Genomic DNA, 24,714 nt, shown 5'->3' on the forward strand with positions numbered 1-24,714 from the left:
TATGGCTTGCCCTTGTGTTTTTGCCTTGTCGCATACAGTATAGGAGACTCTTCCGCTAACAGTGAGTGAGTCGTTTTCCGACATAGAAAAAAAAAACAGGGCATAGTATTTAAGATATATCGGCAGACGGATAGCAAGAGAAACCTAGATTGGATACTGATGTTAATCTCCAAATATATTAAGAGTATTACATTTTTCGATAGTTTTTTTATCGCGAAGCCAACATTTGCAACATTAATTTCTTTGTGCTAACACGGGCAGGCAATTTTCCGAAGTATATCTGAAGGAATTCAATTAGCGTTAATAATTGCTCAATTAGCTTACTGAACAATGAGTTAGCATGAAATGATATCGCTGTTCGCCCAGCTACTGTGCATGGGACGGCTTATACAATTATGCGAGCATGTTGTATTTTTCTGTACGTTATAGACATTCATCAACCGAATAGATGCTTCAGTAGCATACGTCATTTAGGCGTCGTTTACTGTCACTGCCGCTACAGTGTTGTTTTACCTGCATAGCTGAATTTGACGCGTCTGACAACAATACTTACGTAGTGGAGAGGGAGCTCTGCAATGCAAAAATGCAACGTAAAAAAGATCACTCATTTTTGAAGTGAACCGGAATGGGGAAAAGAATTGCTAACTTTGTTAGGTGACTACGCTCACACATCGTGTTTACTGTTCGAAATTGATCTCCTTCAGAAAAATGCAAGCTGTTTTCACAGCAGGAAAAAATCGAAAGGCAGACCGCCGGAAAAATCCTGGTGAATTGCATGCGCTGCATAATTTGCGTCAAAGCTTGCCTGCAAAACTCTTGGTCACTGATGCCAGCAACTAAACGCGAAGCTCTAAAGAGCTAAGCTAAAGGAAATTTGGTGTGTTGTCTATTTGGGCGGAAAAAGCTTTCGAATGGAAACTTGCTAAAGCAATCTGGAATATTTGTCATTTATTTTGTCTGCAGCTTTAGTCGAACGCGTTTGCTTTTGATAGCAATTACAGAAACGCTTGAAGCAGCAAAAATGTATGGTAGAGGGACATCACGATGAACAGACTGTTGTTGGACTATAGCGTAGGCCCTATCAAATCAGCGCTACAGCATTGGGCCATTTGTATACTGCGACTAGGGCCACCTCCCCTGTTTAGCTGCATTCAGGCAACAGCTGAATGTCGCGGCGATTGTTCCGTGCTGTGAGAGGCCAAATGTGGAATATAGATTAACATTGAAGTAGTTAGTGCTTACAATGTGCTGAGTACAACCTACAAGTACGAAAGGACACGCAAAGAAAAAAAGGAGACAGGGTGAACTATCAGCTGTTTATTCTGAATAAACTGTTGCCATTATAAGAGCTGCTTAAAAAAATGTGCAGAGCACCCCATCCCACCCCTTCGGAATTAGAATGCAGAAAACACAAAAAAGCTAGAAAAAATACAAATGTGACCGCTCACACAACGTGTGCACGATATAAAATAATTTATCAGAAACAACTTCTCGCCAGTTCTCGATCACAGCTTCTGCAAGCCTTTTCTCGGTTCTTGAGAGCCACAAAAATCTTCGCTTATTGCGCTTATGCGTCTATCCCGATGCTCAGAGCCTGCAGTATTTCTCGAAATGCATTTTGTTTAGTGTGTGCAGCACTTTTTATCTGTGTTATGTAGACGCGCATTTTGAAGTGGGACGTTAGAGGGCTAGACGGAATCATCTGCAACATCTTATATGCTCCAAAATAAATTCGAAATATTTTTTTAACAGCTATAACTTAGGCATGCAAGCCCTCCGCGCCGAAATCTCCCAGTTAAAACTAAGTATTAACAATCAGGCCAAAACTATTGCTGAACTAAAACAGGACCCTCCCTCAACTACAGCCACTGCGCTACAGCTGACCCCCAACGTTTAGCTAGCAATCTCGCCAAGCAAAATCCCGAAGAATGCGACGTATATAACCCCTCTGGTGACGCAGGTTCTGACATTAAACGGCTCGAGCTCGTGCTTACGTCTTTTGCCTCCCACGTAGAGATATAGCTACAGCAGCAGCAACAACAGCTGCAGAACCTTAACTCTAGGCTCGACGACGTCGAGAAAAAAAAGTAGACAGCTTTGATACCCGCCTAACCCGCGTAGAATCCACAATCCTTACCGCGCCGGGCAGACCCAGACCCAAGTTACCTACGCCATATCAAAGACCAATCACAGCGCCAATCGCTCCAACTGGAGTGGCACCCCTACCCCCGGACTATGGCTTCGAGACCAGAAAGTAAAATCTGGCGATGAAACTGCAGGGGATCGAATTCGTCAAAAACGTGGCAACCTCCTGCAGTATATAACATCACAGGACCTTCCGGATATCTCCGGCAAGGCCCACATACAGGCCCACGACGCCGAAAGGGCAGACAGAATGCACAAGTAGTGTGGGACCGATTTCGCAGCCTGCGGCAGCAAACAGCGCCGGGCATGGTCTAAGACATCAGAGATTGGACATAAGCGGTACTAGAGAATGTAGGCACTGTCACCGCCGTTCTACCAGAGGAGGCAGGCCTGCAGGAGATAGATAGCCGACTCCTTCAGCTGTGGGGAGCCCTCAACAGCATTTTAAACCAGCATTTAAATTTTTTTTAAAGATTAAGTCGGAAACTTCGAAAGAAGGTAGCCCTGCTTCTCAGGGAAATAGAGGCCCATACACAGAACCTTTCGAGGAAGCAGTGGGAACAGCTATGTAACGGCATGCAGGGAAAACTCGGCATGGCGAACACCTAGCACCTACTGAGACGCCTCATAGACCCCGCCAAAAGTAAATCTACACAGAGCGAAATTCTCACTAAAATAGCCCACCAATACCCAGGCACCGATGACTCTGACCTCCTTAAAGAATTAGAGGCGAGTTACGTTTATTACTCACCATCCATCTCCCATCCGGACTACAACGGAAAGGGCAATCGAGACTTAGATGCTCCTATACTAGAGGCTGAGGTCCGCGTAGCCTTATAGCAGCTCCGTAGCAGATTAGCCACCGGTCCAGACAAGGCAACAACAAAACACTCCGAAATTTGGATGACAGGTCCGTTATTGCCCTTACTACTTACCTGAGCACTATATGGGACAGCCATCAAGTACCTGAAACGTGGAAGCATGCCAAAATTATATTTATTCACAAGCCAGGCAAAAAATGAGATTTGGATAACCTGAGACCCATCTCTCTTACATCATGTGCAGGGAAGGAAATGGAGCACGTCATCCTTAACCGAATGCAGAAGTACATCGAAGATAACAATCTCTTCCCTACCAACATGATTGGCTTTCGACAGGAACTATCAACACAGGATATCATGCTGCAAATTCAGCATCAAATTTCGAACACTAACGCCGGGGGCACAACCAAGCGATTGTTGGGCTCGACCTCACAAAAGCGTTTGACCGAGTCAAACACTCCCAAATTTTCATTCGGCTTCAATACTTATGTGTAAGAGAGAAGGCTTACATGTACATCGGTAGCTTTCTCACTAATAGAACGGCAGAGCACCATCTTGGCGACCTTAGATCCAACGCCATAAGATGAGGAAATAGCGGCACACCTCAAGGATCGGTTTTGTCCCCTTTCCTGTTCAATGTCGCCAAGTTCCTGCTTCCTGAGATATTTAACCGTATCTCCAATGTCCACTACAGTCTCTACGGGGACGACATTACCTTTTGGGTTAACAGAGGAAATGATGCCCAAGTAGAAGAAACCTTGCAAGAAGCAGTTATACAGATGCAGTTTTAGGCGAAAATGTGCTGACTTACATGTTCTTCGCAACAGTCTAAGCTTCTCCTGTTACGAGGCCCCAGCCAGGTGCAGAGAAGGTGCAGTGCGCCCCCGTAGATCAGAATATTGGCGGGGGCGCAACCAATCCCACTAGTTAAAACCATCAGGATTCTCGACTACTTAATTCATGACAACGGATTACATACTGAGATGATAAACAAACTCAACACACAGGTACAGCAAACACTTCGTTTACTGTACAGAGCCCTGTGTCAGCCTTATTCACACGTAGCTTCAGGGAAAGGAGCTGCGTGAAGCTTGGCTGGCGAAACTTAGAACCGGCAGACAGCCATCGGCTACAACTCGGGTATGCAGCAAGCACAAACGTGAGGAACATTTCTGCTACATCCCCGGCACTGCGCTATGTTCGGTGAGTAGCAGAAAACGCGCACTGAGACGCTCGCCCGCGCCCGATGCCCGGCTGATGTCATGACAGTTTGGTCTATGAACTTGTTGATGCTAGATACTGGCAAGTTCACTGGAGCGGAAAGGGAGCGGTGAGACGCACATTAAAAAAAGGCACAGCGTATGGTCTTGTTCATGTTATGAATTAATGCACTGGATTACGAGAAAGAAGCAGAGGGAAATCGCATGTTGAGAAGACCGAGAACATACAGTGCGACGCAACTTGAGAAATAATATTGAAATATCCAAGAATTTAGAAGAGAAAAAAAGATTGAATCGTCGCGACAGCAAATCACAGTCGCCGTAGCTAGGCGTCGAAGTCTCTAGAACGGAATTATTTTTTAACAGGTCTGATAACGTCCATGCAACAATGGTTGCTAGTATACTGTCAAATGCTCATATTCTGCGGCCTAAAGCTCACGGCATGGTGCGAAAACGCGCTCACAGCGAAAGCAAAACATTGTGCGCGGACATTCATGCAGACACACAGTCGGTCGCTGCGAACCGGTTCGATCGCTGGATTGAGGCTCCATTCTGTTATGCCCCATTTGGTTATACAGACAGCCCTCTCTAACAACATAGTTCACATAGTTTACTCTCAGCGTTTGGCTACCTTTCACGCAAGCAAGAGACTCCATCGCGGCGACTGCGCACAGTGGCGTTCAATGTACGTATTCGGTAAAGAGATAGCGTCTGTGAAAGATTCCGTGCTTTCACTTTGCCCAAGATTATTATATCGACGGTCAAAAAATTCCCTCGTTTTGATAGTACCTACATAAATGCCCAGGAGGGCTGCCGCGGGGTGTTTTTATTGAGCGCCGTATGCGAAACCCATGAGTAGCGCGCCGCGTGATCCCTCATACTACGCAAGTGAGATGCTTCCGACAGACGGCAACTCCATGCCGCCAATAGACCCTCTACACTGGAAAGACATCCGTGTACTCTCTTTGCCGAGAAATACGCGGTACACTCACGATTGGGAGCTCCGGCTAGCCAAAGCCCAAGCAATATCGCAATAACGCAGATATAGACTATGTGAACGCATCGCCATATAAAGACCGTAGTGCCCCTGCCATGGACGTGGCAGACTGCAGAGGTGCTATCACGTCCGCAGGTACGACTAAAATCCAAGGCATTGACTGTGCGGAGGAGGCAGCCTTCTCCCTGGCCATCGCCTCTTCCAACTGCAAGATTATAATCAGCGACTCCAAGTCAGCTGTTCGTAATCTTTTTAACGGGCATGTCTCCCCCAAGGCTTATAATATCCTGAAACGAAGCTCATATCGGCGCCCCGTCATGACTACCTAGGCACCGGCGTATTGCTCATTGCCCGGAAACGAAGTGGCCCACTCCATCGCGCGAGATTTTACCCACCGCGCTTTTGGCCACGATGACCTGGCATCAGTGAGGGAACGGATGGTTTCTTTCTTTATAATCACCACCCACTATCGCCTTAGCAGGAAGCTATACCTTGCAGGCGAATAATCGCTAAGCAAGCGACAAGAAGTCACGTGGCGGAGATTGCAAACGGACACTTTCGCCAACTTAAAGCTACGTTCCAGAATTTATCCTCGGGAAAACTCTGAAATCGGCCTCTGGTGCCACGACAGACAAGAGGACATTAATCATATAATATGGGCCTACCCGGCCAACCCACCGTTACGAGGGCTCGCAGTTTTAAATGCCAAGGATTGGGAGGCTGCTCTACTCCGCTCGAACCGGACCAACAACATCGAGTTGTCCAGTTGGCTGAGAGAGAGATAAAGCAAGGAAAAGAAAGGCAGGGAGGTCAACCAGAAGAGCACCTGGTTTGCTACCCTACACTGAGGGTGGGAGAAAGGGGAATAGAAAGAGGAAAAAGAGAGAGTAAGCGGGCTGAGGACGCCGCCAGGGCCTATGGACTCCTGGCCGCATAATGACTTTTTGATTCTTGTTGCCAATAAAGTTTTACGTACGCACGTACGCGTCAGCGTAAGCCTTGTTATGATTGGGGGTTCAATCCCATCGCTCGTGATCCGTTGTCAAGATTGGTGTCGGGCATGAATTAGAAGGTAGCTGGCCCATGCCGTCGTCCAACTTATCCACGCTGAGGACGTTGATGAAGGGAAGGACTGCTTCTCATTGAGAACGAGGAATATGGGTTTATTTACAGTATCGATATCAGTCTAACATGACTGTTTGAGAAAGTACATCAGTCTAACATGACCGCTTGAGAGAGAGTGTCCTGAGCAGCCGCAGAACAGCGGTTTTTAAACACTCGGTCCTCCCCCGATACCCAGGTGACGGAAACGGCCGTCCAAGCACCGTAGGGGAGACGACCCGGAACCGTAGGGGCATTTATTCCCCGAACTGCAGCGCGCCCACCGGCCGCCCATTGTCTGGCGTCTTGGTCGGCGCGTGGGAAGAGGTGTCAGGAGACGTTCCCGCGGCTCAGTAACAATAGTTGGTCCACCGAGCCCGTTTATTTACAATGGCGACTTCGTCAAACTCGGCTCCAGCGATGGAGAGTCGAGGACGCACGCATTGTTGTTCACACACAGTCGACTTAGTCACGCCGTGGCTAGAGGTGTGCGGCGACGCTCCCGGAATGTTGCCTCCACAGTCGCAACCGGTTGGCAAAACTTGCACTGCAGCTGGCCGTTCTTAACAGCCTAAGAAGTACGTATACTCTTGTTTCCCCGTCTCTAGATTATGCTATATTGGCGTAGTTGTCACTTTCATGCTCATATAAGGGTTTCTGGCACGTTTAGTGACCATATGCACAGCGCCGTCACATCGCATTTTCGAGTAACTTTGTGTCCTGTGTAGTCTATTGAATACTTTCCGGCCACATTATATTCCGTGAGCCCTGCAAATCGATACCGTCTCTTGAAAGGTCCCTGAAACGCTTTGGGCAAATTTTGTAGACGCGTAGGGTACAGTGGCTGTAATACATTCGCCCCACGATTTAGGCGAAGCTTCTCATATTAGGAGGGCTATGGAGGATTACAAGTTACCCTCCTCTCTAGGCACGCTTTTTCTCCTCAAGTTGTTTGCGATAGATCCGGCCTAAGCTCCGCCTTCGCTGGCTCTGTGTCCCGATGTGACGCCAGGTCGTCTACATCCGGTGCATTGGAGCCAGCGCTCGAAGCCTATCCATCCTCTCCGCTAGCCGCCTGACCGTCAATCCTCAGCGAGAGCTGTCCAAGGAGCGTGTGTTGCTAGCGTCCTGTCACCATGCTGAGCGTGTCCAATATTTCGGTAGTGCAGGAGAGCTGGGAGTTTTGACGAATGTGCGTAAACTAAAGCCCCTCGACGCTACTACCGCTGTGATAAGGGGCTCTACCGTAAATGTGAGAGTCCTGAGCGGTCTGCACGCTGCAGCGACTTGGTGGCGCAGAGCTTAACCAGCCAAACGCAGAGCTAATATTGATGCAGCGTAGTGCAAATGTGTTATACATTTAAAACGACAGTGTGTTCACAATTACGCTGCTGCCGGAAATTGACACCAACAGCAAAGTAGAATAAACTTCGTTGTTGCTATAGTAGCTCTCAGTTTCTCTCTTTGAGCTCTGTCTCACCAGATAGCTGCACCGTGCAGGCCGCTCATTTTTCGCATCCACCCATGCAGCAAAACGTCCAGTTCGCCTGCGCTTACCGGAATACTGGACGCGCTAAAACTTTCTATTGTTGTATAATCCTCCGGAGTGAAATCTTGGCGCCGATCGGAAACTGACAGCCCGATTCGCTGCAGCCACTCCGCTCAACAGTCGCCTTGCAGAAAGACACGGTGTCGCAACTTGACATGTCGCCAATCGCTAAGTTTGCAGCCCACAGAGCAAAAGGGCGATTCACTGTGCTCGTGAAAAGAAACCGTGGGACCAACACTCACCCCGCAGCTCGCGTTAGCATGGAGCACCTTATAACACATACAGACACTATTTGACGTGTGCGGGAAGTGCCTGAATGTAGTGATGAATTGCCGTTGTGTATTCTCTGTGTTACATTTAAGGCGATAGCGTTAAGGGCCCCGTGTCGCAAAAAGCCCGATGTCGGCGTCTTGTGTCGGAGTTCGTTTCGCGAAAAATCATGCCAATCCACCACCACGCAGGCCCTCCGCGTGGCGCAGAGACCTTATTGAACTAATTGAATGCCTCAAAGTAAGACGCGTCAAAAAATCGTAAAGCACAGCCTAAGCACAAGCTGCGGAAATCATACCGTCGGACTGTAATTTGGACATTGCAGAAAACATAATTTTGTTATGCGGAAACAATAATATAAACCCCTTTTCTAGCGTTTGTAGCATTCATAGAGCGGCTAGCTGTGCTTGGCTCCTTGCAACAACACCACCCAGATGGCGCTCGCCTCCGCGCATCCGCAGCCCACGCAAGAGGCCACGTTTCTCTTAGAAAGCTCGCTCGCTCACTTGCCTTCGTGCATAGCGTTCGCCACCAGCGTTTCCTGGTAGACATTACGGTTGCATAAGCTGCAGTGGCCGGGAAGCGTGAGAAGCAGTCAGGAATCTTTGAATGCTATCGCGTTCCACTGTTCAAGGCGAAGATTAAGCGTCCTCCATTTTTTGTAGAAAGAAAGTAACGAACATTACAGCTCTCACGAACATTTATTCACCCTAACGTTGGGAAAACTATCGATGACGCTACCTGGTGAGCTAATCGGACAACTCAACCAACTGACGTCAAGTTCCCCAACTACGCATATTGTAAGGTCGGCAGAAAGCTCAAGAGATCGTGAGCAATTGACTTTAAAAGCTTATAATAAATTTCAAGCTTCCCGCGGAGCGCTTAAATGCGCCGGTTCATGATCAGAAGGACCTGCCACAACGACTGAGTACGTTTGTACAACATCGTCAGAATAGTTTTAGGGTCCCTGTAATCTATTATTCAGGAAGCTCCCTCTTTGTTCTTTGCAGCCGTAGTCTGGTGTATACCTTTGGCGGTGGAAGGCGTTGTATAGTCATTCCCTGAGGTCGTTTAGAAGTAATTTTCGTAATTTAACCCGGCAGCAGGCAGGCAGAGTGCCGCGATAGTGACGAGCACAAAGCCACAGCGCACTGGCTGCCCACTGCTGGGTGACGTAAGCAGATCGTCACTTCGAGGGGCGCGGCTTTGCGCTTGCTGCAGCCTCCCAGTTTTCGTTTCGCGCGCTCTGATAGCCTGAATTCGCCGTGCCCCAGTTTCGCGGGTTATCTCATTTTTCCAGGTTCAAAAGTTGATATGGCACGCACTGTGAGCTTGCTTCAATTTGCGAATTACAATGAGCCCCCGAAAACTGAAAGCTTAAACGTTAAATAATGATTTTTTGTTAATTAGCGGCTAATTGCCACGTATCGCCCATCACTTCGTAGTCGATTCCACTGTCTCCATGTCTCTGAACAAACTGTTTCGTAACGGCTATTTTTACAAATTACTCAGTGTTCGTAGAAACATTCCTTATAGTATTCCTTTTACGAGTATCAGAAAGGGGTACGGTTAGAGTAGAAGAATAATGCCTAAGAGAACAAGAAAAACACGAGATCAACTAAGACTGAGAAAGCACGCTTTCAAAATTCATTTTGTTAGTTTCATAAAAATAAGTTGGGAAATGTGAAAATACAGATGAAAGTCAATTTATCTTTTTAATTTCCTGCCGTAACTCTAGCCGAAGTACGTCAGTGTACCTTCAGGACTTTCAGACTGGGGTTTCGCAGTAGGGCCCTTATCGTGCAGCATAACTTCTTAAAACTTGCTAAGTTGACTCCTCCGGAATGGGATGCATTTCATAATTACCATTTAAGATTATTGGGGACGAAGGAGATACTCAAAACAAATGACGCCACCCCAAGCTGGTTCGGGAACTCCAAGACGCGTCATCACTCGTTTTTATTTTTGCGTCACTTTGGTACCATTAAGAGTAATTTGGTCTGGCACATATCGAAAGGTAATGTACTAATATATCGTAAAATATTTTTTTCTACTCTCTTTACACAGATTATACACATTCGGAGAAAATTGCTGACTGCAGTGAACTAAATAAATGAGAGCAACGACGTTGCTAAACAATATTAGTTAACAGGCGTGTAGGTAGCGAAGCATTATTTCAATGCTGTGACTAAGCGTTGTCATTGAAGTTCATTCTCTCTGGTCGCACCCTATGTGAATAAGATGTATGTACGGGTTCTGTTTACTGAAGTCAAATCTGACATCTTTGGTTTCGGCATTGCGGCGAACATAGAAGTTAAGCCGCCGAACTTTCTGCATTTGTGCCTCTCAGGGTAAATGTAAGATAGAAACGCAACTTGATGTGCCCTGAAGAAGTAGTAGTCCCGCTTTCAGACCGTTTAACACAAGTTGGTGGCTGGAGGCATACATCAAGGGCCGAATCCAGAAAACTTTTCATTCGTAAGTGCTCACCACCTCCCTGTCCCGTCGTGGGCGGAGACACCAACTTGATCGGGGAGCCTTCGGTTCCCCCCAATCGAGTTCCTCAGGACACTCTAATAAAGTTCTTGTCACTGTCACTGTCGTAAGTGCTCTTTGCCATCGGCTGGCAGCCTTAGCTAATGATGTGTGGCATTAGGAGTGGCAAAAAAATCATTTTACGAAAAATTGTATTGTAAAGCCCAGTTTCCCAAGAAAGTGTGTGTTTTCTTGCGTCTCACATTTGGAGAGATTGTTCTTGCGCACCGTAAATCTTCAGGAGAAGAAATAGTGTCGGGCAGATGCAGTTGTGGTAACCACGGTAGCGACCGGTTTAGTGCCCCACAACGCTAGCACGGAAAGCAGGGAAAAATAACGGCAAGAAAAGCAGCGAGTCACTGGTCACACGAACAATGAATAGCGTCCACTGGCATTGTGAAAATCGGTTGCAGAGTTCAGTTCCCACAAAAATCTGCGCTAAGGTCTTCACAGGATTGCAGGAGAACTGGGTATTTTTTATGTCGCTAATGCCTGTAATATAAGATATCGGGATCGATAATTCAGCAATGCACTTGCCGACAGCAGAAGCCATCAGAATGAATAATGTAGTATTGCTAAATTTTTCAGCTCCGACTTCTGAACCTCATCCCATAGGCGTTGGCGTTACCGTTGAAGCGCGCATTTTCTTCGACAAAACTATCAATTTCTCTGCTACAAACGAAAATAGGCCATTTGAAGAATTTAAGAAGATTTTCTTAGAGGTAAGTCTCCTGTAGCATTGAGATATTATGGTTCTAAAAAATGAAAGATGCGGTATGAAGCAATCTAGCGCAACAATATGAAGCTATTCCGAGTGTACAACTGTGAGCCTGTTGCTAGGCATAATGACAAAGAAACAGTGCAAAGATTGGAACAGTTGCCATTTCAGGTAATTTGAGCCATCTGCTCATCATCAAAGGTACACGAATTTTTCTTTAAAACACGATATTCGGGAGCATATATGCAAAAGTAAAACCGTTAGAACGGGAGCTAAACTGGTGTATTACTATGCACTTGCTCCAGCGCAGTGCGGGATTTAGAGGAGCCAACCCGAATGAAAAGCACTAGTGAAGTAATTGTTTTATTGTGAACAACTATTGTATTGTTTCGCCCACATTTACATTGATGCATTTCCACACTTATTGAAACTACAACATAGTAATTTGTGGCGGCGAAATCGGGAAGCCACCGTACTGTCTAACACTTTACGTCATGGAAACATTGCGACTTCTTGAAAGACGATTCGCCACTGTGATCTCATAAAAGAAATACGGCAACGCTCTTTCAAAGAAATCATTCATTTAATGTAACTACATTCTATCTTTGACTAGGTCCAGAAGGAGTTCAGAAATAATAAAATAATGGTGAAATTTGTGGTAAAAAGTGCCAAGGCGGTAAGTTCACATCGTTGGACCATGTCAATGCCAACTAAAGCATCAAAATTGTGCTTTTATTTATATTATTCTGGAAAGAGTATATATTCCTTCTGAAGTGCGCAGCAACCTTTACCGTGAGGGGCAGCGACTTTGACTCACAGGGCTAGCACTCACCATTTCACACAGGCTGAGGAGCGAAATTTGGGCATTGCGTAAATATGGACGGAGGCGAAAACAAAATAGCGTCGGCAATTATTCCCTGCCCCTATATTTGCGCTACTTAACATTCAGAATCCATACTTACTAGCCTGATAATAGTGCTTTAAGGACAAGAATGCACGTAGCCCTTATCAGAATAGCCGCTCTTGGAGCGGCTGCTTCCGCGATCTCGTTCAAAGATTCAGAAATTCAATATTTACGTGCCACTTTGTTTAATGCACAGATTGACGCAATAACGGAGCAGTTACGTGTCACGAGAAGCTTCACCCGTCTTGTATAATACAAAAAAAAGCCAACTTTCTGTGCCAGGGTTTCATCGCATGATTGAATCAGGCATTACAATAAGACTACATCATTTCATAATGTGCTCATCAACGCATCAGTCAGTGGTGGAGAACGCTGTTTGCTGCCGCATTTTCCTATACTAAAAAAAAACTCCTGCAGAGCTGCACCAATAGATTACTCGGCCTTCGCAGCAATCGCAGGAATAGTTGTACTTGGTACGACTGTTACAATGTGCTGTTGAGATACTACATGACATGGTTGTTCTCACTCTACACGGTTCACGCAAGGCTCTTATTCGCTTTTTGAAAGCACATAATGGCAGCCCTTCTGTGAGTAGCATCGTAGTCATTAGCTGCGATATTACTAGATGCACCGGAGGAGTCGTTTTATGTCAGTGGATGACATAGCACATTGCCCTCAAAATTGGGAAGGAAGCTGACCGCCTGTCTTCAATTGCTGTCGAGGGTGACCAGTGACGTAAAGTGTCATGTAAGATTGACGGCACATTATAGATCAGGCATGTTCTCCGACATTATCATCAACCACGTGGCACTGCTAGTTCATATCCTCCTTGAACTTTGTCGCTGTGGCCTGTCCGATAGACCAAATGTTTCCTAGTAGTGGGGCGCGTCGTTTGTGTGCTGGTCGCTGACAGGCTGCAGCACCACCAGTACGTGGCAAGCTCCGCGTGATGAGTCGACGATAGCTGCTAGTCACTTGCACATAATTGTTAGCATGCTAAGCGCATGCACAGTTATGTGCAATGTCCTTTTGTGTGACTCGTGCCGTTTTATTTTTAGAATTACATTAGACAAAGTTTATTTCCTGAGCTCGTTAGGATAGATGACTGCCTCCTGTAAGAATAATTTAGCTTTTTTGTTTCCCTTAGGTCTTCCTCGAGACTAGGAAGGCTTAAGCCACCGGTAGGGTCTTTTTAATAGCGTAATTTGAACTATTTTATATTTGTAAAGCATGAGACACTGATGCCTTCGTTTTATTTGCAACATAGCGAGTTTTCGCAGGCTTGCAGTGACGCTGTGATTAACCCTGATTACTTTTTATTTGTAGGCTTTTTTAAAGTGCTTCTGTTGCGCTATCTTCGAAGGGGCAACTTCGCGGACTGGGCGTTTACCTCTCCTCCTGTTTTCATCTTATCTCATACTTCTGCATTCCCTTCATGTGCACTTCTCATTACCTCTGAATGACCATCTGTGTAATAAGGTTCGATTGCGCCCATTTCCAAGGAAATTCCCGATCTGTATGTTACTCATCCACTCACCGCCTATTGTAGGGCGGGCAGCGACGAGGACTGCAAATGATGATTAATGTGAATATGGTTGTATTTACGAATGCACTTGAAGCAGGTGGGCGCATAGGAGGACATGCTACTGTGGCCATTAGTAAGACAAGTACAAGACTAAGCGGGAGCTGCGGTTTCGTTGACTGCATTGAGTACAAATCACTGGCAGTTGACTGTCACTCAGTTCCCTGTACATTCCAGGGCAGAGAGCATAGTGCAGATATATTGAATAAACACGAAAGACATACGTTGTTTCACGAAAAGAAAGGGGGTTAACCGATGGGCCCGATTTTTATTAGTCATATCATAAGAAGCTAACAAACACTGACACCAAAGACAACATAGGGGAAATTACTTGTGCTTGAGAAATGAAGTAAACAAACGATAAATAAATGGAAATGAAAGTTGTTGAAAAAACAACTTACCGTTCCCCACCTGCGGCAAGTTTTTTCATCCAATTTCATATCCATTATTTTTCGTTTCGTTACTTCATTTATTAATCGCGAAGGTTGTGGGGTCTTTCCCCACCTGCGGCAAGTTGTTTTTTCATCCACTTTCATTTCCATTAATTTATCATTTCTTTACTTCGTTTATTAAGCATAAGTAATTTCCCTATGTTGTCTTTGGTGTCAGTGATTGTTGGCTTCTTGTGTGTTTCAGTCACAGGACAGCGACGATCTCGTGAGACAGGCAAGGCATCTCAATCAAATGTTTCGGCGAGATTCTGTGCATGAGTATCCATTTGTAGACAGGTAGAACAACAGAGCAGTGTAGTACGTGCTGGCTGGCTTGGTTCCTTGTTTTTGTCAAATAATGCTTTTCTCCACCACAGAGCATTCTTAAATGAAACGGCTGTAAAAGGCGGGAAAAAGAAAACAATTAAAATGGAATGCCGTCAGACAAGATCACCATGAGCAAAAGGCGGCAGTTTGCAGCTTCTTTTTAAATATATTTTGTCTTTATACATCACCGATAGTGTACACGAAAAAATATTCGTGGTTCTTTAGCTTCCCATATATTCACTATGTTAGCTTCCGAGAGCAAACAGAATATATAAGCAAATCCCATACTTTATGTAAATAAACGTCATACGTCATGCATCTTGGTTAACTAGCCTCGTTTCTTTGTTCTCGACGTGGGGCCAGGTGGCGCGAAATATCCCTGACAGGCGAGCTCTTCTGTGTGTCTGCGAGCATGTGCGTAACAATAACATCAAGACAACGAATTCAAGTTTATGAAAATGGCACAAGCGTAACAGGAATGGCGACGACGATTGTGCCACAATCAATTTATTACTGTGATAACAAATACACGAGCGCTCGAGACGAATTCCCGCCGTAGGCGCCACCACCGCCATTGGTACCCCCACTGCCGTTGTCGTACGGTCCCACTCTACGGCGCATGCGCGTCTGGCACGTGGAGGTTAAGAGGCTCTGCATGGATACGCGTATTGCGTTTGGCTTCGAAAATCGACGAAGCGGACGTAGCGTCAGCGCGAAGATCGTTCGCCTCGCAGCAAGGGCAGCGTTTTACTTTTTCCTGCTCCAATGCCTGCTCACATGGGCGTTGTGTGTACGCATCCGGTCAGCACACTAGCTCACCTGCTTAGATGGGGCCTTATACCCTCAAGCTATTCCAGTCTCTTTTTATTCTAATCCCCTGACGTCAAAGTTACGTAAGCGCCGACGCAAGCATCGGGCGATGACCCGTAGTGCGGTTTGAATCGCCCAATCAAACGCTCTTCTCGTTTACAGGCGGTCAGTTTTGTTTGTTTTTCAAAGCTAGTAGCATTTAAAACCTTGACGGGTATTTCTTATCTAATTGACTGACGAGAGGAGGGGAGCACACTGGAGTGGAGGCGGTTTCGTTGGGCCCGAGCTAGCTGAGCTAGCGCAGTGAAAATAGACAACCGGATGAGGAGGGTGGTGCCGGCGTCTGCGATCGGCCCGCTTCCGCTTGCTTAGGTTGTGGTGGCTGGTAGAAAACTGCGGTTAAAAATGCCACTTAAAGAGATGCTCAGCGAAAAAGTGGTCGGAAAGTGATGTCGTATACGTCTTGAAAGGCCTCGACAACGTTATACGGTCACGTAAATGTTTTAAATATACGCAAATAAAATCATCGTCACTGGCACAGCCAAGTAGCCAGTGCCAGAGCGATGGGTGACCAGGCGTCTTTTATTTCTATCAGAACGGGGTAGTCTCCGCTATTTCAAAAAAAGAGATAAGTTTCTTTTTCGAAATATTTATGCATAGGTAATGCGTAAACCTCCCTTAACGTGGCGAGTTTTCGGGGTTTTGTGCCGTGGGGTTAGGGAAAGAGGAAGTAGGACCAGCCTGAAAACTTATGGCTATTAGCGATGAGCTGATGGCGAAAAAAGGTGTGGAATCAGAAGTATTATTTTTCTTTTCTTCGGTTCAATCAAGCATAATCAGTGTGTACATGTAATATCAGATGGGGAGTTGTGGCGGTTTTGGTGACGTCCTGTGACAGACAAGCGAAGTGGCAGTAGCCAGATTTTTCGACGAATTGAGGAGGGGTGATTGCAGAAATGGAATAGAAAAGTTTGGAATAGCTTAACGATCATAGCGCCCATGCTGTGTACGTGCTCTGGCCTGAATAGTAAACGAAAAGAAGTTGACTTTATTTAAAATGAAACTAGCCTATCACTACGGCAGACGGTATCCGTCTGTCTCATCGCGTCCATCGCTGATGTGCAACGACGGCAATGCCAGTGGCGACACCGCTCATCGCGGTAGCGTTGTGAGACGCCTGTCAGCTGCCTGGGCGCTGTTTCCTTGGCACAGTAGGAGTTGCCTTGCGGGCTGCGTCTTGCCAACATGTCGCATCTGAGTTTAAGAACGCCATTCTAGGAAGCCCAAGCTTAATGCTAAATCTTCCAGTTGTTGTGAATGCTTGTTCCTTCGGGGGAAGTTGCCATATTTCGTACTTGACAAAGAAAGTTTAAACCGTCTCAGTAGCAACACGGACTGACCTCGATAATAGTGTAAGGGGTAAACTGAATCGATCCTGAAAAAAGAAGAACGGGAAAGATCACTTCAACTTTTGAAATGGTAGCTGCTACATAACGAACGAGAGAGAGTGGGGGGCGGGGGGGGGGGGGTGTTGCTTTTGTTATAAAATGATGCTATGAGACTTGTGGCATGCACGTATTGAACCAAAACGCTAACTTATTTAAGGAAAAGTAGATGGCAGCGGGTCTTATTGACTTATGTGTGCCTGCGGCCCAATTCGCAGAGCATCCGGCTACTACGCTGGATCTTTTCGTTAAAGTACTACTATTGGGAACCTTTTTTTTATTTAGCAGATCTCATACGTGGCGACAAAGATACGTAAATTTTTATGGTTAGAGCTGGATCATGATTGGCTATTCTATAAACGAAAAAAAGATAAACCGGATTCCTGTCTAGCCATTGGGCGAACCAGTCGCCAACTTTGTGCAGGCAGTAGAAAAATGTGGAAGTGGCCTGCGAAGTTAAAGAAGGAGGTATAAAACACCTATGCATTATTAGGATAACCAGTGATGTACGTTTGCTGTTTCTGTCTTTTCAGAATGACAGTTTTTCTGTGCCATTCGTAAATATGACTAAAGCAGTGGACGGTGAGAAAACTCTCGAAAACGTGAAAGCGTTCGGTATGGCGAGAAGTGCGCCAAATAACACTATATTCTATTATTTTACAAGGTTGGTATTTTTTACGTGTCTAAAATGTATTGTAAAGGTGGCAATATTTGCACAGAACGTATAAATTCACAGTAATAAAATATCTTGGACTCGACAAACATGCCAAGCTACTTCCTTTACGCAATACTATTGGTGTATCTTTGGGAGCAGATCAGCATTCTCACTTTATTTCTGGGGAGGCTATTGTGCCATTCGGTATGAACTCCCCGAGGGCTACTTATAGAATATGGTTATCTTTCTGACACATTTAAAAAAATATTGGTGCAAAGTTTTTACAAGTGGGAAAGGTGACTAGGTTAAGGATGTCTCCGAATAATGTCTGTAGAAGTAAATATTAATAGGCGGAAATAATGGGGCTACCGCAAGGTGAATGGAAGAGGAAGGCTATATAATGGAGCCGCAGCATCGCAGCTTCCAGCTCACCACTGTGAGGGACACCACAGCTGGTCTTCCAGGAACTAACGAATAGAAGCACATCTATTTGCTAAAGAGAAAGGACATTAGTTGAAGTGACCCTTTTACCATACAAATAGAAATGTCCCCATAGAGCGGAAACGGTGCCAACTCAAGGAGCCCTGGCTTTTGTGAAGCCACACCGCCATCAGTCGACCCATGGGACAAAGACCAGCACTAAACATGCAGGACCGGACCAAGCAGGGAAAACGAGGCACTGAAAAATTTAAGGCAGAAATCATCCTTGATTGTTTATGTCAGTCAAAGCATTTTTGAAGTGTATGGAAGGCGAAAATTTTGGGGCAAAGTTTTTATTCCCATATGCTGTTCTTAAGCGCTAGTTTATTTTCTGTGACGCTGTATCAGTCGTCTATATGCTACCGAATATAGACAGTAGAGGCCTATGCATACTCCAGTACGGGAGCTAGTCGCGCGGGGCTAGATCGACTGCTCTGGCCAACACATGGACGATGAATCGGACACGTGGCGTAGTGGTCACCATATTTGTGGGGCACAGGGTGACGCCATACACTTCCTACACGTAACGGGAGGAACTACTGGTTAGTCGGGTTCGAGATGTTCACAGTGAAATATCACGTGAGGGTCACTGCACGTTCTTGCTCTCTCAAGCAGTGAGGTTCCGCCACTCGTGGCACGAGAGCACACAAGTCTTCTCGAGCATGTGCGCTTTTCTCGGCACATAATCTGCGCCTATGCTCTCCGAACCCAAACGCAGTAGCTTTTCAAAGGCGAGCTACCGTATGAGGGCGCGAAGCGGCGGTTTCTAGAGCAGAAGTTACTTTCTCTTATTTTAGACTGCACTATATACGGGATCGGGCCACCTTCCTTCGGAGACGAAACTGCAGGGTCTTTGAGCGTGTCCTTGCTCTGACCTTGACTTCGACTATTGGCAAGGAAATGCTTGCAAAGGGATAGAAAGTTGGGCGAGTTGGCACATTAACATATTCTGGGATCGTTGCGCGAACTGACAAAGACAGAGACTAGAAGCAGAAAGCATGAGCGCTCGTCCTGTCTGCTTCTAGTCTCTGTCTGTGTCACTCCGCGCTTCAATCCAAGAAATGCTTGGCATTTAAAATATACCAAAAGTTTGATAGCAAAGCCGGGGCAAGCCCGAATAGGCAGGCTTCTTTTTAGCTAAGGGGAGGTGCAAAATGCGCAAGATGTACTTTACAAACAAGTAAAACACAGCCATAAAACTCAGATGAGAAAATATTTTCCTAGAGATTTTTATTTTGTGATGTTTAACGAACAAACTATAAATGTTGAGTTTGTGTAGGTTGATTGTACCGTCTACAGAAAGATACTTATGAAAGATATAGAGTCTCATACCACCATTATCGGCAAAGTTTCACACAGTCACAGGAAAACCTGTAAAAAGACACTAAATTCAGCCTCAGCGATAAAGGTGGGTATGTGATGCGCAATGTGTGGCATAACTTTCTAGATCCTGCCTCAGTTAAGTACGTCACAAATGATTAGAGAACCCGCGGTATTTTTTGCTGTTTTCATGCGTCATACGAGGTTCGTAGTTTCTTGCCCAGGTGCCCTCGCTAAGCTGCAAAAGGCACCTTGTTCATATTTGGTGAAATTGAGGAACACGGTATGGGCAATGTCTCGGACAAGTTGGGGTGTTACTAGTAATAAATTAGTAGTAACTTATTGATAAATTACTAAATCAAGTGCGGCGCAGCACAATGGCTGTGTTTTAAAAGTGGCTAAATATATGGACGAATTCTCTGGCATGGCTACGCAAGCAACAAAGATGAAATTAAAGGAAAAGAGATGAACACTCGGACAAATTTTTTTACAAGCCCAAGTGCATGTATATCAAATACAGCCTTTGCAAAAGGTCCTTTTAGGAAGTGTTCGAAGCCGTTATAGTCTAGTTAATGATGTGCTTCCTAGTGTCCCGAGGGAACTCTGTGGTACCACAGTTTGGTATTTCCCGAAAATAAGTTAAACACCATGTGTTTTCTATAGGCAAACTTGAAAGTGTGTGACCCTGTTCTGGCTCTTCAGATAAATCACCTATGCAAGTACTCCAGAGCGTTATGAATGTATTTTATGAACTGTGCAAATATAGTCATTGTCTTCGCATGCCTACACATGCCACCGATATAAAATTTCACGAACCTGGGGCCAGCATTATAGAGGACTCGTGTGTGAACCTAAATACATGTGGATCGAATATAGCTTCTGTAAATTATAACTTTGTGAAGTCCAGGAAAGCTATATATGCCCATTTTACGGCAAGTTCTGCAATGTCTCGAGTGAACTCCACGTTATACAAATATTTTGTTAAGAGAAAATTAGGCGGACGTTATGGTTTATCGGTAAACAAAGTTCAAAGTATGGGACCTAATTACGGCGTGTGCGATCAATAATGTATTTAAACAGTCTAGAGCGTATGCATTGAAAAGCGATGAAAAACTTAGGACATAGCTCTGATATAAATTCAAATGTCACAGAGATAAATGTTATAAAATACAAGCGGACCACTATTGTAAATATGTGTGGGAGGCTAAATGCTTGTAGATAAACAAAAAACTTTTGCAACAAAATTCTGAAGTGCTTGTGTGAAAGTGTGACAAGGCCTTTATAAGATATGTTTGCCGCTGTTCATGGAGAACTCTGCAATACACAATATTTATTTTTTGTACGATTCGGAGGCATCTGAAGTTCAATGTATTGGAAAAATTAAACTTTGTACATTAATAAGTTTTAAGATAATAATTGAACACTAGATATATTTTTGGCATTCATATGTGTTATACAATATTCGCCCCGTGTCCTTGGGGACCTAAAAGATGCACAATATTTTTTGTTTGGTGACAGTAAGGGCCAGGTGAAGACTCGTGTAGGCAAAGTTCAAAGTGATTGAGTTAGTTGAGTCCGTTGAAACATGTTGGGTGTGCGAGCGCTCGGTATTATTATGAGTGCGTTTTACTAGCGCGCAAGTAATAGCCGTGTTTTACGAGAGCACAAAAGTCAAATTGAAACGCTTCGTGTTTCTCACGGCCAAAAAATAAACTGCCGTGCGGTAGGTGCTTTGGGCACGATGCCCGTACCCTTCACAGTTGAAGAAGACTTCAATCTATAAAAGAAGGTGTTCGTCTTGAAACCATTTAAACAGCCTTCTAGATGGCGCCGTGTATGTTTGCGTTAGCCTTTAGCGTTTCGCTGCGTTCCCCCATTATAAATGACTGCTTTGTGCCCCAAAATGTAGCCTATCGTAGCGTTAGCGTTGCGTCGCACGCTGACGCTAATGCAAGCCTTCTTACGCATCACTAAGAATCTCTATTCTCACGTTTCATTCCCACGTCTTGGGTGGTCGCACTTTTTTTCGCTTTTTGAAAAACATCTTGTTGCTTGGCGATACGCCGCCCGCACGGATTGCATCAAAGCGCCAGTTGGCATTCGCACGTGACAGTACAGAAGCATGCATGCGTACGTAACGCAATGTTTCTAGTATCGGACATTTTTTTTTGCAGGCGCAGCTTGCTTCGTTCTCATTATTGCAAACGTAATTATTCATTAACTCCACTAAACTAAGGCAAATTTTAACGTACCTACCGCAATGTGCCTGGTTCGACGTGAAGAGCGCGTTGAATTCAACAAGGAACCGGGATTTTTACTTTACTTTTTAACAGGATCACAACAAGAACGAAGCCCTAAAAATTTACATTTAGAAGCAATTGACTAAATAAATAGATAATGAGTTCCAGGTGTGGCAAATTTTCCGTCCAAATAAAAGGCAAATATGCTTTAGGCGTCTATAATCTGCGCATGTACGTGATATCGTCGTACGGATTTATTGGAATGTTGTTTTGTAGTGAAAGTAGCAGTAAGTGTTTGGGTTATTGTACTAATAATTTGGAGATATTGTAAGTTGCACTTGTATTTTTTTTCTTTCAGTTACACTATCCTCAAAGAAAGCGGCCAAAAGCACGAAAATGACCAGGTTCCTGTCCAATTATTCGGTAAGAAGTTTCACTGTATCTTAAAAGAGCAGTGTGGGTCTTGGAAGAGGTTCCCTTCCGCCATCGAGAACTGTCGCTTCGTGTGTTGTCACAAATTTTGCACGGTGGGTCACTGTTTATCGACGTACTTGCTGGGGTACGTGTATTGTTCTCTGCAGGGAAATTGTAACAATGATTCTTATCTCCAAGTTGGAATTTCTATGGATTTAAAATGCCATTTGTAGCCTTGATGAGTATGATTTTCCCTGTGAGTGTACATACGGAGCTGGTGTCAATTCGTATTGAGCAATGTATGGAGCGGCTGGTTAAATTTTGCACCAATACAAAAAAAAAAACGCCTACGTGGACATTAATGTTTGGGTTTCCTCAAAATGTTACCCACCATCACAAAAACATCGCAGAAGCATAAGAATGTTTGTTCAAAGCAAGTAATTGTTTATGTGGGACTAGTGTGTCTGTGGGGCAAGGCGGAAAAACTTACCAATATTTCAAGCAGAGTTGCAAGCTATTTTATCTACCCTACTAAAAGTTATCTACAGCATCTTGTTAGTGGTTCTGCACATCATCTGCGGTTTCCTTAAATTGTGTGCACAACTTCTTTAGATGAAAAATAAAGCTTGCCTGCTTTGGGCTCCAAGTTTAGGTTTGTTTATTTCAGAAGTCGCATTTTTGTTTTAGCGAGTGCCCCTGGATGTTACCAATATCTTGGTTTTGACGTTTTCTCCTTTCGCCTAGGTTACGTTAACAGAGTACTTCCTTTTTCTGGATTCACGAGTCAATGTTGAGCATTGCCTTCTATTATGTAATATTCAATTATGTCTGGTCAGCCCCCCTAGTAAGGTAGGCTGCTGTACCACGCTATATTTTTTATATTAAGATTCGTATTCCAATATTACACCTTTATTATTTCTGTAATGAGGCCGAGTGTACCGTGTATCTTTTTCTGTTATGGTACCAAATCTTAGTACAAAAAATTAAGTACATGTTGAAGTTAGTGTTGGCTACTCCAGCTTTAGCTATGTGTGCCAATCACTCCAGGACATAGCTAGTGCTTATTAGACTGTCGTCGAAGCAAGGCTTGCATGGACACTTAAGATGTCCATAAAAAATGACTGCTAGATGAAGTTTATGACGGTATCGTTATAATTGTTGATTCTATCAATTTTAACAATTTGAAAAATTTCCAAAACCTTCCAAGCATATATGCACATACTGGCGGTATTTGCGTAGCGCACGAAAGTAGGCAAAGGATAGAGACGAGTAAAGAGCGCTAACTTCCAACTGATCTTTATTTGCGGACGACCATAATATAAGTGCATGGCAAATACGAAAAGACACAGAAAAAAAGGGAAATACGTAGAACCAGCACATCAAGTCAAATCACTTCACGTGTCCACGATTGCCTTGCGCTCGGCCAGGTAATCTCGCTCAGGTCGCGATAAAGCAATGGAAGGGGTACTTATGCACTCGTCACATAGATTGTGAGTTTACTCTGCTTCCATTATTTCTCGGGTTAACTGCGACCTATGCCTATGCCTATACCTAAGGCTACCTTAGATATAGCTTCCTAAGGAAGCTTGGCTTGAGCATTTTTTACCGTTGTGCTTGACAAAACAGGCTACCACAGTCTTCAGAACATGACATCTATATGATCAAGCGAGACTGTCTTTGCTTAAAATAATAGATAATTGTTAGTCAGCAGAGTTCCTGCAATGTTCCTGTAGGCGCTGGTTAGAAATTTTGATATCTGAGGTATTCATAGACGTCCACATCTGAAAGGCACACTGTCCACGATTAATGAGCATAAGAGAAACTTGATATTGTGCCTGCCGGCTCTTGCGCCTTGGCCGGCCCCTATTAGGAATAACTTATGAATGGCAGCACACAAACTATCTAACTTATTCTTCCCCGAGAAAGTCAGTTTTGTTCCTTATTTTAATTGGCATTACTTTGTGAGCTGTACGCGTGAAGTTACCCATGCCACATCATGGGTGCGTAGAGGGCGGGCAGTTAGAATTGCTGTTACGGAAAGTGTTGTTGTTACGCTCGCATTTTAACCTTACGTAGGAGCAATTACGTCCGCTTCCTACAAAAATTAATGTACCTCAGTAGCGACTTTGCGTTATGCATTTTATTTGCAGATATTGAGACGAGAAGAACATTTTGTAGCGAGAATGTGAGCGCTGCGGTTGTATACTTTGAAACGGCGACCTCCTATGATTTTCCTGCCCGAGCAGCAGCACTCATGTGAGCTCACAATTTCTTGTTTTATGCCGGCCGCAATTATGCAGACACTTCACTTCTCTTGGCTTCAAGTGCCTAAGGTGCCATGCACGGGTGATCATTTTTCAGTTTTCCGAAATTTTGAAAAAAGCTCACTTGTGGTAGATAGCATCATTCTTGTCCATGAGCTGGATTATTCGAAAAGGTGGATATTGCTAGCACTCCTAATGAAAATACATAGTCAACTAATTTACAAAAATCTACTAATAACCTTCATAAACAAATATTTACGGCTCAGATTGCAAATTACTAATTGTAGCCAATGAGTCTACGACGTATTTACTTGAAATGAATCTCGAGGATGACACCAGTTTCGAGTTATTACTTGCCAATGTGTAGGATGAAATGCATGGGCGTTCGAGTTAATGTTGTGCTTTAATGCGTAAAAGGGCGTTTTCCTAAATATGTAATGCAACAACACTGCCTATTTGCGCCGACTTTGATGGCGTTTATCTCCA

General features: G+C 44.7%; 1 protein-coding gene across 2 annotated transcripts in view; it reads left to right on the forward strand.

Moving 5' to 3' along the window:
• LOC126543558 (uncharacterized) overlaps positions 1-24,714 on the forward strand; it is a 37,046-nt gene that overhangs the window by 6,491 nt on the left and 5,841 nt on the right. The window contains exons 2-6 of one of the 2 annotated variants that reach the window (XM_055062560.2): positions 11,227-11,360; positions 11,970-12,032; positions 17,389-17,519; positions 21,909-21,973; positions 24,115-24,220. In XM_055062560.2, coding sequence (XP_054918535.1) covers positions 11,227-11,360; positions 11,970-12,032; positions 17,389-17,519; positions 21,909-21,973; positions 24,115-24,220 — 499 coding nt within the window. The remainder of the gene's footprint in view (positions 1-11,226; positions 11,361-11,969; positions 12,033-17,388; positions 17,520-21,908; positions 21,974-24,114; positions 24,221-24,714) is intronic. The other variant, XM_055062561.2, reaches the window with a different exon arrangement.

The sequence above is a fragment of the Dermacentor andersoni genome, chromosome 10 (assembly GCF_023375885.2).
Source record: "Dermacentor andersoni chromosome 10, qqDerAnde1_hic_scaffold, whole genome shotgun sequence".
NCBI lineage: Eukaryota > Metazoa > Arthropoda > Arachnida > Ixodida > Ixodidae > Dermacentor > Dermacentor andersoni.